The 13,134-nt window shown below is 43.3% G+C and overlaps 1 protein-coding gene across 5 annotated transcripts in view; it reads left to right on the top strand.

Annotated features, from left to right (window-relative positions):
* SVOPL (SVOP like) overlaps window positions 1-13,134 on the top strand; it is a 78,719-nt gene that overhangs the window by 35,122 nt on the left and 30,463 nt on the right. For all 5 annotated transcript variants that reach the window (XM_073899257.1, XM_073899258.1, XM_025854990.2 and 2 more), the window contains 4 exons: window positions 3,832-3,905; window positions 7,158-7,369; window positions 8,240-8,351; window positions 9,096-9,177. In XM_073899257.1, the coding sequence (XP_073755358.1) occupies window positions 3,832-3,905; window positions 7,158-7,369; window positions 8,240-8,351; window positions 9,096-9,177 (480 nt within the window). The remainder of the gene's footprint in view (window positions 1-3,831; window positions 3,906-7,157; window positions 7,370-8,239; window positions 8,352-9,095; window positions 9,178-13,134) is intronic.

Genomic DNA, 13,134 nt, shown 5'->3' with positions numbered 1-13,134 from the left:
TGCCCATTTTTTAATTGGATTATTGGAGTGTTTTGGTGTTGAGTTGTATAAGTGCTTTATGTATTTTGGATACTAACCCCTCACTGAATATGTCATTTGCAAATATCTTCTCTCATTTGGTAGGTTGTCTTTTAGTTTTGTTGTTTTCTTTGTTGTGTAGAAGCTTTTTATTTTGATGCAGTCCCAGTAGTTTATTTTTGCTTTTGTTTCCCTTGTCTTGGAAGACATATCTAGAAAAATGTTGCTATGGCTGATGTCAGAGAAATTACTGCCTGTCCTCTTTTCTAGGATTTTTATGGTTTCCTATCTCATATTTAGGTCTTTAATCCATTTTGAGCCTATTTTTGTGTATGGTGTAAGAAAGAGGTCCAGCTTCATTCTTTTGCATGTAGCTGTTCATTTTTCCCAACACCATTTATTGGAGAGACTTTTTCCCATTGCATAGTCTTGCTTCCTTTGTCAAAGATTAATTGGCCATATAATTGGGAGTTTATTTGTGGGTATTCTATTCTGTTCCATTGATCTATGTGTCTTTTTTTGTGCCAGTACCATACTGTCTTGATCACTACAGCTTTGTAACATAGCTTGAAGTCCAGAATTGTGATGCCTCCAGCTTTGCTTTTCTTTTTTCAAGATTGCTTTGGCTATTTAGGATCTTCAGTTGTTCCACACAAATTTTAAGATTATTTGTCTAGTTTTTTGAAAAATGCTGTTGATATTTGATAGGGATTGTATTAAATCTGTAGATTTCTTTGGGTGATATAGACATTTTAACAGTATTTGTTCTCCTAATCCATGAGCATGGGATGTCTTTCCATTTGTTTGTGTCATCATTTTGAAGTGTACAATTCAGTGGCATCAAATACATTCAGAATTTTGTCATCATCCTGAACGGTCACTCTGTTAGGCCATAACTCCTCACTCCTACCCACCCCCAATCCCTGGTAACTTCTGCTTTCTGTTTCTATGAGTTTGCCTATTCTCTATTTCATATAAGGGGAATTATACAGTACTGTGTCTGGCTTATTTCACATTGCAGCCTGAAACAGGTGTTCATTAATGCTCATCTCACTGTGGCATCCCCTTTGAGACGTTGCAAACCTCTGCACCACCAAGCCTGATCGGCTGCCAATCCCACTGGTGCCTCTACAACAGTTGGCTTTTCCGTCCAGTCTCTTTCTTTCACACTGCCACCTCCTGCCCCATGCCCTGTGATGTCATCCAGCACAACACTGTCAGACGAGTATTCTTCAAACACCAATACCACCCCTTCTGTTCAGGAGCCTTCAGTGCCTCCCTGCCCCTGCCCCTCTCAGTCCCTGACTATACGTGAAGCCCAGAATCCTCGTCCTGGCATTTAAGGTCTTCTGTGATCTTTATCAATCAGCCTTTGTATCCTTGGATCCATGGCTAAGTGAAGATTTTGATAAGAGGAGGACTGACAGAATACAAGGATGCTGGACATATGACTGAGCAAAAGGCATCACCAGAGAGGTAGAGAGTGACACAAAGCAGGGACACCAGCAGTACAGAGAAAAGCTGTAGGTTCTCACCAGGGCTGGCATGCCTGTGGGAGAGGCTGTTCTTCTGTTTACCCCTCTTCCAGCTTTATTGAGCTGTAATTGACATATGACATTGTGTAAATTTAAGGGGTACAGTGTATTGATTTGATACACTTCTATATTGCAAAATGATACCTGCCATAGAGTTTGTCAACACCTCCATCATATCACATAATTACCATTTCTTTTTCTTTTTTTTGTGGTGAGAACATTTAAGAGCGACTCTCTTAACAACTTTAAAATATATTATAAAGTATTAAATCAGGGAGACTCAAGTCCCATAACAACTACCCTCCCTCCTCCACCCCATCTAGTCTCCATCTTCTCTCCACATTCCCCATCCTCCATCGTCCCTCTTACATCCTTCTCCTTTCTCCCCCTTCCTCTTCCCCCTGCTTTCCTCCCCTTGCCTTCAGCTTGCAGCTTCCATCCATATGCCCACCTGATGGTCTTGTCCTTCATGACTGTCTCTGGTGCGAGGCCCTGTGGATACAGAGCTATAAGCCACAGACCCTGCCTTCAAGTTTCTTACAATCTGCTTAGTGAGATGAGGCTCGCACAGCAAAGAACCACTAATAAAACAGCCAGATGTTAGAACCAGGTGAGTGGCACAGGCAACAGCGTGTAGGATCAGAGCAGAGAGGTGAGCATGGCCAGGGCAGTGGAGCCTCCTTGAGGGGATAATTGAGGCATAAATTGAACACTGAAAGGAGAGGCATCCTCAGGGGAGGAAGGAGGTGGAGTGGTGTGAGCCAAGACCAGAGGCAGGAATATGCAGTGGATTTCGTCATGCTGGCTGCCATCCGAGTGCCATGCCGAGGGGGCTGGACACGATGGCCTGGGCAGGGCAGCCTCTGCAGCTTCACTGCACAGACTCGGAGACGAGAAGCTCTGGGGACTGGCTAAGGAAGGGCCACACCATAGATGAGTGAATGAGTCCACCAGTTTGGATTGCAGTCTAAGATTCATGACCACCTAATTTCTTTGACTATAATTTATGATTCATTGTGATTTACGGCAGACTCAGAGTTCTGAATCTCCAGTTACACTTGAGGATTTGAGGGGACCATAGTCACATCTAGACTCAAGGGGGCATGTCAGGGAGGCAGATGGGCAAGACTCAGGACTAGTGTTTAGGAGACCTGATACCAGGCTGGCTGTGCCTCCAAAGAGCTGTGTGACCCTGGGCAAGTCACTTGCCCTCTCTGGGTCACATATTCTTTTGGAAAATGGGAGGCTAGGACTAGTTCAGAGGTTTTCCAATGATGACTGGCCAGAGCCCCAGTATGGAAAGCAGATGAAAAGGGACTGTCACTTGCTACCCTTTGCCCACAGTGACCTTTAGGAGCTGAGCCTAAAAGTCATTAGATCAGCAGGATGCCTGGCTGGCTCAGTAGGTAGAGCTTGTGACTCTTGATCTAGGCTGAAAATTTGAACCCTACCATGGGTGTCGAGATTACTTAAAAAAAAAAAAAAAGTCACTGGAGCAAGTTTCTTCAAACTTTAACTTTTTTGTGACAACAAAATCCAGGACACCTAGGATCATACTCCTGGTCTATCTAAAGGGGGCCTGTAATTCCAGGTCTATTTGTGAGAAAAAAATAGTTGGTTTTCAACAAAGTACCCCCCCACACACACACAAAGCATTCTTAGCTTTATTTATTTTTTTACGTTCCTAGCTTTAAATAAAAATCCATCACTGCTCAATCGTATATAACCCATCCTTATTTATTTTTCTCCAAAATATTGGACATAGCAGTGACTATGGATAAGAGTTGTGCTAATTACCCTAAAGACACAAAAAGAAATCGGGCATTCTATCCTCCTTCCAAATGTATGCCATTCTTTTTCTTACACAATTCTCACGCTGTTTTTCAATACTAGGTTTTCCATTTTAATGTGAAGTTTAAATGAATCTCCCAACAGTTTTATGGTTATGCTTTTCTTGTATCCTACTATTTTCTGTGCTTTACCCCCCCACTCACCAGCACTGGTGAGAAGAGGAAGAGAGAAAGGGTTAGAATTTTCACTTCAATGGGCTGGTCCTTGCCAATGATAATAAAAAGCATGCGAAGACTGACTGGCCGAGATGGATGAGAAGCAGCGATCTGTGGGCTGGGTGAGGTGCGCTCATGGGAGCCCCATTACATGCCCCATTACATTCCCACACTGTTCTTACTTTCTGTTCTCTAAAATACTAGAGCAACCTCTGCCAGTCTGTAGGCCACTAACTCTAATCTGCCTGTCCCTTTTCACCACCCCCCCCCAGGAAAAAAGAGGAAGATTTGCAGACCTATTGGGTGCTAAATATTTACGGACCACGTTACAGATCTGGGTCATATGGTAAGAATGTAATCATTTCAAAATGACTTTTCAATAAACACAGAGCCGACTTAAGTAAATCCACTCAGTGCCAGGGGGGAGTAAAACCCCAAGGCTGACTCCAGCAATGTCTTATCTTTCTGCTACCACCACCAACCAACCAATAAATAAACCATTTTTTTTTTAAGGAGAAAGAAATTATTGATGACTGGATTTTTATTTTTCATATGAGGTCACTTTCTAACCTTTTGTAGTCTGGCCTTTTTCCTCGCCACACGACAAAGTGATCCTTTGAAGTTACCAGTAATCAAATTCAATGAAGTTACCAAAATCAAAGACTCTGGTGGTTTCTTTGTGCCTCACTCTCTGCAGTCATGACCTTGAATACGCAAAGATTTTCTAAACAAGATACAAAAAGTGCTACTCCATTAAATTAGGAACTCTGAGCCATGAGATACCATGAGGAATCTGAGAGGTAAGGTCACCAACTGGGAGAAGAAATTTCTAAAATACCTACCAAATAAAATTTTATATATATGCAACTGTAGCGATATATAAAATTATATGTATAGAATTTTTTCCAACAAGAAAAAGATACACAAACCAGTAGAGAAATAGGCAAGAGACTTGAACTGGCACTGCATCAAAAAATATATGAAAACATGCCCAACCTTAAAGTCACCAGGGAAATGCAAATTAAAACCAATGAGACACCGTTACAAACCCACTGGAATGGCTAAAATTAAATTAACTATACCAATTAACAAACCAATGAGATTAAGTATAGCAAGTGTTGGGAAGAATGTAAAGTAACTGGAACTCTCATGCACTGCTGACTGGAGTTCAAATTAAAACCACTTTGGGAAACCATTTAGAGGTATTTATCACAGTTGAAAATATGCATAGCCTATGACTCAGTAATTCCATTCGTAGCTTTATACCCAGCAGAAATGCATACATGTGTTGACCAAAATACATTTGCATGAATGTCCTTAGCATTATTTTATTTGTAACAGCCCCAAACTCTAAACCACCCACATGTCCATTCACAGTATAATGGATACACTGTGTTACAATCATAAAATAGAATACTATACAATAATGGGAAAGAGAAAACTAGTTATCTACATTCAACATGGCTGAATCTTACAAACATAATGAGCAGAGGAAGCAGACATACAGATGCATATTCTGTGATTCCATTTATATATAGATAGAAAGCAGGCAAAACTAATCAACAGTGTTTAAATTCAGGAAAGTGTCTACCTGCCTTTCTCAGATAAAATCATTATTAATAGGCTGGTATGTTGCCTCTTAAGGCTTTAATTTTTAAAATACTCTCAATATTTGGAAATTGAACTAGAGCTGCTTTATTTTTTTTTAAATATTTTATTTATTTATTTGAGAAAGAGAGAGAGCCCAAGCAGGGGGGAGCACCAGTGGGAGGGGGAGAAGCAGGCTCCCCACTGAGCAGAGAGCCCCACGCGTGGCTCGATCCCAGCACCCTGGGATCATGACCCGAGCCAAAGGCAGACACTTAACCGACCGAGCCACCCAGGCGCCCCGAACTAAAGTTACTTTAATAACAAGGGGAAGCATTGTAATTATTGGGTTTTTTTTGATACTTTGTTATGAAAATTTTCAAATGCACACAGAAGTAGAGGGTACTGTGATGACCTCTGATTGATCCATCGCCCATATCTGACAGTCACGGGCAGTCCCTCATAATTGCTTCGGCTGTGTTTTCCCGGGCTGACATACTTTGAAGCAAGCCCAGGCTCCGTGACATTTCAACCTGATACTTCATTAAGAGTCTCAACTACTTGAGGACATTTTCTTAGATGATTCCACTCCTATAATTAACAGACAAGTTTAACAATCATCTCACTAATATCGGCTGATAACCAAACATTGGCGCTTTCCCCTGGTTGTCCCCCTATGCTGTTGACGGCTGGCTTTTGCAACCACTTCTGTGAAGCTAAGACGGGCACCGCCGGAGTTTCTGGGGGGCTATTTCTTTCCTTGACTTTGACACATGAACTTTTCTGTACGTTATTATAATTTTATCTCAACACAAATATTTATTAAAGAATAGACAGAAAAAAGACAGGAAGTTCATATAAAGCAAAAGCAACCTCCCCCCCCGTGGCTCTTCATGGCCTTTTATTTTTTATTTTTTAAAAAATTATTTATTTATTTGACAGATTGGGAACACAAGCAGGGGGAGTGGGAAAGGGAGAAGCAGGCTTCCCACGGATCAGGGAGCCCGATGTGGGGCTCGGATGCGGGGCTCGGGGATCATGAACCGAGTGGAAGGTAGATACTTAACAACTGAGCCACTCAGGCACCCCTTCTCCTGGCCTTTAAAGATGCTTTGGGACAGGCAGAATTCTAAAGATCACTCTCCGCCCCCGCCCGCCCCCCCAAGATTACCAACTCCTGTTGATTTAATCACACACTAATTTGGGTGCTGGTATGAAGGGACTGTATAGATGTAATTAAGGTTACAGGCCTTAAAATACAGAGGCTATCCTGGATTAAACAGGTGGGCCCAATCCAATCACTTGAGTCTTTAAAAGTAGAGAGATTTCTCCAGCTGGGAATACAGATGGAGTGGAAGAGAAAGCGCGAGGTGAGGCGGGAGGAGGGATTCCAGAGCAGAAGGACCCGGCTCAGCGTCTCTGGCTGTGAAGACAAGGAAGGAAGGAAGCCTATAGAAACCGAGAGCAACTGGTCAAGAGTAGCAAGGGGATGGAGCCCCATGGAGCTGAATTCTGCCCTGGATCGGGAAAGATTCTGCCCCCATCCCCAGCAAGGCCTGAGGCCCTGCCTACACTGGCATTTCTGCCTTGGGAGCCTCATGGCAGAGAAATCAGCCAGACCCACACAACTTCTGGCCTACAGAACAGAGCGCATAGATAGATGTGTGTTCTTTTCAGCCACCGAGCTGGTGCTAATTTGTTAGAGCGGAGATAGAAAGTGAGTCCAAGCTTCAAATCTCCTTCACCGGCTGTGGGGTCCTCCCGGATCCGGCCCCAGGCTGCACTTGCAAATCCCGTTCCCACCTGGGTTCCCGTGCATGCCTCCCTCGGGCTCCCCAGGAGAGGCGCGCCCAGCCTTTGGCGCCCCCCCCCCCCCCCCCCTGCACCCCCCCCCCCCCCCACCACTCTCCCCCTTGTCCCCTCTTCTCCCCACCTCTCCCCACCTCTGCTGGCCTGGCCCCTCCTTCAGGCCGGGGGCAGCTTTCTAATGAGCGGCTTCTCTCCCTTCCAGGGTGGGAATCTCTTTTGCCTACTACGGCGTCATCCTGGCCAGCGCCGAGCTGCTGGAGCGGGACCTGGTGTGTGGCTCGCGGTCCGAGTCCGAGTCCGGGGTGGCCGTAACCCTGCCGGACACAGAGGAGAACCACAGCCCCTGCCACTGCCACGTGTTTGCTCCCTCCGACTACCGGACCATGATTATCAGCACCGTTGGCGAAATTGCTCGTAAGCGTCGACCTCCATGTTTTGGGGGCCCTGTCTGTTTGGGGTGGGGGAGCCTGTCCTAGACGGGCTCCTGCCTGGCAGAGCTGAACAGGTCTCCTCACCTTCCTGGCTCACGTGTCTCCAGTGCAGACTGGTGTGGGGAGAAGTCTGCAGGAGTAGAGCTTTGAATTACTATATTCTATCAATTCTTTTTTTTTTTTTTTAAAGATTTATTTATTTGAGAGAGCGAGAATGAGAGAGAGAGAGTACATGAGAGGGGAGAGGGTCAGAGGGAGAAGCAGGCTCCTCGCCGAGCAGGGAGCCCGATGCGGGACTCGATCCCGGGACTCCAGGATCATGACCTGAGCCGAAAGCAGTCGCTTAACCAACTGAGCCACCCAGGCGCCCAATATATTCTATCAATTCTAAGATGCATTCCCCCCAACCCCACTTCGGACGTCTCCGAAACTGAGATGTCTTACAATGGCTACTTAGATTTTAATTTGCGGCACTGTTTGCATTTTAGTAGACATAAAATAATAGTACTTAAAAATCAGTGGCCTCGTAAATTTGATGAGAAACAGTAAAACCATTTAAAATATAGATCTAGCAGGTTTGCAATTAACGATAGACCTAAGTGTTATAGTCATCTTGGGCATAAAATACCCTTTATATACACACCAGTGCTTGTCCTCCTTCGACCCTCGAGGAAAAAGCGTGGGGAAGGAGTCATGAAGTGGATGACCATGGGACTGGGTTTTGGCTGGAACACACATGAGGTTCGGATGAAGTTGCCTCTTTCTGAAATGACAAGGAGGAATCCTTGCCAATGTTGGTAAATACCACTTGCTTTCGAGGTTTCAGAAATTGTCATTGTCATTTGTTTTCTAGTGAATCCTTTCAATATCCTGGGCATCAATTTCCTAGGGAGACGGCTGAGCCTTTCTATCACCATGGGATGCACAGCCTTATTCTTCCTTCTCCTCAACATTTGCACATCAAGGTATTTTTCTCTCTGATTGCTTGAAAATAATCTAGGTTTGTGCAGTGGGTTTAAGTTGTGGTTTCCTGACCCATAGTGTTCAGTGGGCATTGGGGCAAGTCCCTTTCACCAGGGGAGTAGTGAATGGGCTGCTGGTTTGACTGGAATGGGCCTTTCCTGGTACCTGCCACTCCCCCTTCCCTCTTGCACTGACCCGGCCCTGCCTCAGCTCTCCCAGGATACAGGTGCTAGTGCAAAGCACAATCACTCCACCCACCAGGGTATTTAGGATCTTTATGCTAAGCTTCGTGGAACGTCAGGACTCTAGTTGTTTACCAAATTATCTGGACTGTTGTTACAATAGTTCAGGGAAATAGGTAACCTACTTGTGGTGTAAAAATTCATTTCACTCTCTAATTTGCAATCCTAGGATGTCCTCAATAGTAATCTATATCCTTCTGCAAACAGCATCATTTTTGGAGGGTTGTAGCTGAAGGTGGGCTAATCTGGGGGGGCCAGGCTGGAACAGCACACTTGGGGGAGTGGGAAGGACAGATGGGGAGTTGGGTTGAAGGTTGGGGTCCAGCATTTACTTTAGGACCCCACAATCAGGCCAGGTGAGAAGCAGCACCTCCCTGGGACCCGGTTATCTGTGGGCATGTGTCAGCATTTCTAATGCTAAGCTGTGTAATGTGAGCACCTGTCAAGGCCATGGAAAGCCCTCCATGCTGCCTTTCCTAACATCTCTGGCATCTTGTTCCCTAGCTCTGGCCTGACAGGCTTCCTCTTCATGCTGAGGGCTTTGGTGGCAGCCAACTTCAACACCATCTACATTTACACTGCTGAGGTCAGTTGTGGGTTGGTTACTCCAAGACCTGCACGGCGAGCTACTTAGGGTGTCTGTCCATTGAAGACGCATCCTAGCTTCTGTTGACTTTTGACAATTTTCTAAAAGTACTCCAAGAAAATGCTAGCGGGCGGTTTGATAGTTTGCTCCATGGAGTCTAGTGAAAGCCAGTGTATGAGAGGACATTTAAGGATCCACCTTTCTCATGACACAGCATGCATGTAAAAGACCAACTCCTTGTCCTAGCACCATGCTGTGTTCCCCTCCATCTGTTATTTGCCACATGTAGCTTAAATTTGAATATAATAGCCTAAATTTGAATGATATTCTTTATGGAATTAATACATCTATTGTAAGCAGGGCACTACCTGAAGGAGCTAGAGAATTTCCTCAAACACCCACCTTAAAGAGCTAGTTTTCCTAGAAGTAATATGTGAACAGACAACTTAACAGTATTTTAATTGGTTTTGTCCTTCATTGAGCTAGAGAAAGTGGCACTACAGAGACTGGTAGGTAAAGCTGTGCTCATTTTCTTCCCCTGCCCCCAAGTTTTTATTTCCATTCTACTTAGTTAACATACTGTCTAATATTAGTTTCAGGTGTACAATATAGATTCAACACGTCCGTACAACGCCCGGTGCTCATCACAAGTGCCCTCCTTAATTCCCATCACCTGTTTCCCTCATCCCTCCTCCTCTCTGTAACCAATCAGTGTGTTCTCTATAGTTAAGAGTCTGTTTCTTGGTTTGTGTCTCTTTCCCCCACCCCCATGTTCATTTGTTTTGTTTCTTAAATTCCACATAGGAGTGAAATCATACGGTATTTGTCTTTCTCTGACTGATTTCACTTAGCATAATCTTCATAGCTCCAACCATGTTGCTGCAAATGGCAAGTTTTCATTCTTCTTGATGGCTGAATAATATTCCATTGTAGATCTATACCACATCTTTATTCATCAGTCACTGGACATTTGAGCTCTTTCCATAATTTGGCTATTGTGGACATTGCTGCTATAAACATTGGGGTGCATGTATCCTTTCAAATTAGTATTTTTGGGTAAATACCTAGTAGTGCAGTTGCCGTATCGTAGGATAGTTCTATTTTTAACTTTTTGAGGAACCTCCGTACTATTTCCAGAGTGGCTGCACCAGCTTGCATTCCCACCAACAGTGTAGGAGGGTTCCCCTTTCTCTGCATCCTCCCCAACCCCTGTTGTTTCCTGTGTTGTTAATTTTAGCCATTTTGACATGTGTGAGGTGGGATCCCGTTGTGGTTATGATTTGCATTTCATGATGAGTGTTGTTGAGCATCTTTTCATATATCTGTTGGCCATCTGTATGTCTTTGGAAAAATGTCTATTGTCTTCTGCCCATTTTTTAACTGGATTATTTTGGTTTGGGTGTTGAGTTTGATGAATTCTTTATATCTTTTGGATACTAACCCTTTATCAGGTATGTCATTAGCAAATATCTTCTCCCATTCCGAAGGTTGCCTTTTAGTTTGGTTGATTGTTTCCTTTGCTATGCAGAAACTTTTTATTTTATGTAGTCCCAATAGTTTATTTTTGCTTTTGTTTCCCTTGCCTCAGGGGACATATCTAGTAAGAAGCTGATATGGCCGATCTCAGAGAAGTGACTGCCTGTGTTCTCCAGGATTTAAATGGTTTCCTGTCTCACATTTAGGGCTTGCATCCATTTTGAATTTATTTTTGTGTATGGTGTAAGAAAGTGGTCCAGTTTCATTCTTCATGTTGCTGTCCAGTTTTCCCAACACTATTTGTTGAAGAGATGATCCTTTTTTCCATTGTATAGTCCCTACTGCTTTGTCGGAGATTAATCATGCAGTTTCTGGGCTCTCTGTTCCATTGATCTGTGTGTCCTTTTTTGTGCCAGTACCATACTGTCTTGATCACTACAGCTTTGTAATAGAGCTTGAAGTCCAGAATTATGATGCCTCCAATTTTGCTTTTCTTTTTCAAGATTGCTTTGGCTATTTAGGGTCTTTTGTGGTTCCATACAAATTTTAGGATTATTTCATCTAGCTCTGTGAAAAATACCGGTGGTATTTTCATAGGGATTGCATTAAATGTGTGATTGCTCTGGGTGATATAGGCATTTTAACAATATTTGTTTTTCCTATCCATGAGCGTGGAATATTTTTCCATGTCTTTGCGTCATCTTCAGTTTCTTTGACCAGTGTTTTGTAGTTTTCAGAGTACAGGTCTTTGACCTCTTTAGTTAGGTTTATTCCTAGGTATCGGGTTTTGATGCAATTGCAAATGGGATCAATTTCTTGATTTCTCTTTCTGCTACTTCATTATTGGGGTATAGAAATGCAACAGATTTCTGTATATTGATTTTGTATGCTGCCATGTTATTGAATTTGTGTATCCATTCTAGCAATTTTTTGGTGGAGTCTTCTGGGTTTTCTATAGAGTATCACATCTGCAAATAGTGAAAGTTTGACTCCTTCCTTGCCAGTTTTGATGCCTTTTATTTCTTTTTGTTGTATGATTGCTAAGGCTAGGACTTCCAGTACTATGTTAAATAACAGTGGTGAGAGTGGACATTCCTGTCTTGTTCCTTACTGTAGAGGAAAAGCTCTCAATTTTCCTCAGTGAGAATGATACTAGCTGTGGGTTTTCATATACGGCCTTTATTATGTTGAGTTATGTTCCCTCTAACTCTGCTTTGTTGAGGGTTTTTATCATGAATGGATGTTGAAAGGATCCTATGGTTCTTACTCTTTTATTAATGTGGTGTATGTGTCCAGTTGATGGATGTGCAAATGCTGAACCACGTTTGAAGCCCAGGAATAAATCCCACCTGATAGTGGTGGATGATTCTTTTAATGTACTGTTGGATTCTATTTGCTAGTATTTTATTAAGAATTTTTGTACCCGTGTTCTTTAGAGATATTGGCCTGTAGTTTTGTTTTTTAGTGGAGTCTTTTATCTTGTTTTGTTTTGTTTTGTTTGTCACCATACATTACATCATTAGTTTTTGATGTAATGTTCCATGATTCATTGTTTGCGTATAACACCCAGTGCTCCCTTCAATACATGCCCTCTTTAATACCCATCACCAGGCTAACCCATCCCCCCACCCCCCTCCCCTCTAGAACCCTCAGTTTGTTTCTCGGAGTCCATAGTCTCTCATGGTTCGTCTCCCCCTCCGATTTCCCCCCCCTTCATTTTTCCCTTCCTACTATCTTCTTTTTTTTTTTAAATATAATATATTATTTGTTTCAGGGGTACAGGTCTGTGATTCAGCAGTCTTACACAATTCACAGCGCTCACCATAGCACATACCCTCCCCAATGTCTATCACCCAGCCACCCCATCCCTCCCACCCCCCTACACTCCAGCAACTCTCAGTTTGTTTCCTGAGATTAAGAGTCTCTTATGGTTTGTCTCCCTCTCTGGTTTCATCTTGTTTCATTTTTTTCCTCCCTTCCCCTATGGTCCTCTGTCTTGTTTCTCAAATTCCTCATATCAGTGAGATCATATGATACTTGTCTTTCTCTGATTGATTTATTTCCCTTAGCATAATATGCTCTAGGTCCATCCACATCGTTGTAAATGGTAAGATTTTTTTTTGATGGCTCATAATATTCCATTGTGTGGTATGTATATGTGTGTGTGTGTGTGTATACACACACACACACACACACACACACACACACCACATTTTCTTCATTCATCTGTTGATGGACATCTTGGCTCTTTCCGTAGTTTGGCTATTGTAGACATTGCTGCTATAAACATCGGGGTGCACGTACCCCTTCGGATCCCTACATTTGTATCTTTGGGGTAAATACCCGGTAGTGCAATTGCTGGGTTGTAGGGTAGCTCTATTTTCAACTTTTTGAGGAACCGCCATACTGTTTTCCAGAGTTGCTGCACCAGCTTGCATTCCCACCAACAGTGTAGGAGGGTTTCCCTTTCTCCGCATCCTC

Source organism: Callorhinus ursinus, unplaced genomic scaffold (genome assembly GCF_003265705.2).
Source record: "Callorhinus ursinus isolate GAN/ISIS: 27379988/994484 unplaced genomic scaffold, GSC_fseal_2.0 scaffold12, whole genome shotgun sequence".
Classification (NCBI taxonomy): domain Eukaryota; kingdom Metazoa; phylum Chordata; class Mammalia; order Carnivora; family Otariidae; genus Callorhinus; species Callorhinus ursinus.
This window is presented reverse-complemented; position numbering and strand designations above follow the sequence as displayed.